Raw genomic sequence first — 3,156 nt, forward strand, 5'->3', positions numbered from 1 at the left:
AATGCTTTCAAATCGTCTTCGCCCACACTCTGGATATTTGTCAGCTAATGAATAATTTATGGTGCCTTAATTGAAGCGGGCATGGCTGCTCACTGTAATTAAGTACAGTTATTTTAAATCGAATTGCTCATGGAAAATGGAAGGGATACAAATGGGTTAGTTCTTCCGGGTTCCGGGTTTAGCGAAACGTCAACTGTAGGCCGATCAAATACGATTTTTTTTTGTCGGGACAGACTTGCAAGTGCATCACTCAGACAGCACAATTAAATCCAGACGTACGGCACTCGGGTTCCCTTTTTAATTTTCTTTTAATCTACTCGACCTCCAAGGAAATCTGAGTAGATCCTGTGCTGACATGGAACCAATGTGGCCTCTTCTTAACATATCAGTGCCAAAGACCTCAAGCCTGATTTGAGCGAAGGCGGGGCAGACTCACAGAAAGTGGTGTCTACCGACATAGTTCAGCCTGGATTTACAGAACTCGACTACCCTTGAAGTGGTTGGGGGGCTGTCTAACGCCCTTCGCTTCTTGACCCGCATACATCTCCGCTTGAAACACAGATGCATGCATTCCAAAAGCAAAGTGCAGTGTTGTCCCGCTGGATTCCACACAGACCCCAGAGCCAGAGCCAAGCTCGGTTCTGGAGCCATCCATAAAAATGAGAAAACTGTGTTTGCCGGGCTCATTTTCTGAGTTTGACCACAGTTGAGCCTATGTCAGCACCACACTGTATCTCTTTTTAAGGCATGGCGCGGACCATTGGATCGAGGTCCATGCCCACTTTTTTGTCCAGTGCCGTACAGGGGCCGTACCAATTCCCATGGTGCTTCAACCTGCAGATGGCCTTAAAGACGTCTCCTTGGATGAAAACATCAAGTGTGGGTAGACTAATCAGAATATCTAATACCGGGCCAGAAGTAGTCGGAAAAGCTCCGACGCAACAGATGGCCACAGCGCGTTGTAGTCGCGATAAGGTCCTGCTGACTCCCACTAGAGAGAGTCTACTCATCCAGGCCAATGTTGCATAAGTGGTGTTATCATAGCCCTGTAGATCCATACGACCTTGCTAGGAGAAAGAATTCAAGTGTTTCCAAAAACCCCCTTGCTCTGCCAGAAGGCTGTCAGTGCTTTGGATGTTTTTGTTACAACGTGTGACTTCCAAAGAAGTTTACTATCGAGGATTACTCCAAGATATTTGATTTCTTGGGATAGCTGGATTGTGACTGCTTTTAGCTTAGGCAGAACGAGTCCATCAAGCCTACTTCTGGTGAAGAGGACAATACTAGTCTTGGTGGGATTTGCGGATAGCCCCTTCGCACAGCACCAAGTATCAATCATGTCCAGAGTTTTCTGCACTTTCCTGCAGATGTTCATAAGCGAAGGGCCTGTTACCAAACATCAACGGCCAGGCAACATCGTCCGCATAATACGATTTCGTTGCATTTAAAACCAAAAGCTTTCGAAAATAAACTCCTTAATATTTTTTTATTTATTATTATTACATACGCACATTATTTTCCTCTCTCCACCACTATTACACCACTGTAGCCTCCAGCTCAAGCTCCAGAACAAACATCATTGCCAGCTTTTTGTACTGGCCAAAATAGAAAAACGCAACAAGCTTATAATCACCGGGATAGAGATATTTTGGTATTAATGCTTGCTGCAGCTTCCAACCTTTCATGTAATAATGACCTGTGCTGATTGGACAATTCTCCATAAAATTGCCATATTTCAAAATGCTCTTATACCAACTCTTTAGCAGCTGATCCTTGAGCGCTACTATGGTGCTACAAACGTCGATATCAAAGTGAAAAAGTGGCTGATAAGACTTTGCATTAGCGAGACGTAATTGAAATTCCAAGCGACAACGAAGGCCTGGCACCAAACGTCGAATGAGGTCAAAATCGGTGTAAATCGTGCCATTGATGATTTCGATTGTGAAATTGGAAAGGTAGCGTGGACTTGAACGAAAGTGAACCGACGTGAAAGAGAGCTCCGTGACCTGGTAGTAAAAAAAGAGGAGAGTTAAAAAGCGAAGCACACTTGAAAAAAATGCGATAATAAAAATTTTAAGTTCAATACTCACCCCATACGTACATGGTAACAGTTCTATAAGGATAAGCAAATATAAAAACTTCATAGATACTTTAATGGAAAGACGCATTTTGCAGCCTTCGAAATTATGTTAGCGCTTGTTATACTTCACATGCTAATTATTTGCTAAAAACTATAGAGAAATTAAAAAAAAAAAATAAGTGAATAAAAATGTGGTTTGGTGCTTTAATTAAGGCATTCGAAGCTGTTTAGTCTAATGAATTTTTAATGATGCATTGAGAGAAATTTGCGCAGATATTCCAAATTGATTGGAAATGAGAAATATTAACTATGTAGTAAGTTCGTAGAATAGTAATAGAAGAATAGTAACAAATAAATAAACTTCCGGATTTAGCATTTAAACAGTAGGAAAAAATTGTTTCCCTCATGAATTTAAAGTTATTCTCAGTCCTATTGATTGGCGATGCTCTATGCTCCCAATAGGAGTTAAAGGAACCTTTATATATTATATATGCACCTATATATATTGCTTGACATAAGTATAACTTATTGTAATCAGTTCAGGCTTAAAATAAGGAGATACGTGTTTTAAGGTTTCCAAAAAAATAAAAAATACAAATAAATGAGACAGTAGCAACTCGAGATGCAAATTTTTTCCCTCGATTTTGTTGCCAGGTGTTACGAGCATACCGAGCCCTAGTAGCAGCGAAGCCACCGAGGTAGCAATGGGCCTCATCACTGAAGATGATTTTTCGATGGAATTCCGGATCATTTTCTTGAATTTTAGCAAATACACAACGTTGTTGATGATCGGCCGGCTTGAGTTCTTGTATTAACGGGACTGTATAAGCCTTAAGACCCAAATCTTTATGCAAAATACGGTGTAATGACGTTTGTGGAATGCCTTATTTCAAAGAACGACGAGGACTTGACAAACCTGGGTTTTCTTCAACTCTTTCTGCTACAACAGCAATATTTTCGGCTGTTCTTGACGCCGTGTACCGGTTTTATTCTTCACATCACTAACTTGTCCCAACAGTTCGCATTTTGACGTGATAACGTCTTATAATTCGATTTAACAGGCTGCACGCACGAAA

General features: G+C 40.9%; 1 protein-coding gene across 1 annotated transcript; it reads right to left on the minus strand.

Moving 5' to 3' along the window:
* Positions 1-1,535: 1,535 nt before the first annotated feature.
* Positions 1,536-2,168, minus strand: LOC128861953 (uncharacterized). Its single transcript, XM_054100326.1, has 2 exons — positions 2,091-2,168; positions 1,536-2,006 (listed from the first exon to the last, which is right to left on the minus strand). The coding sequence occupies exons 1-2, from the start codon at positions 2,166-2,168 to the stop codon at positions 1,536-1,538; spliced, it is 549 nt and encodes a 182-aa protein (XP_053956301.1).
* Between the last annotated feature and the right edge of the window lie 988 nt (positions 2,169-3,156).

The sequence above is a fragment of the Anastrepha ludens genome, chromosome 4 (assembly GCF_028408465.1).
Source record: "Anastrepha ludens isolate Willacy chromosome 4, idAnaLude1.1, whole genome shotgun sequence".
In the NCBI taxonomy this organism is placed as follows: Eukaryota; Metazoa; Arthropoda; class Insecta; order Diptera; family Tephritidae; genus Anastrepha; species Anastrepha ludens.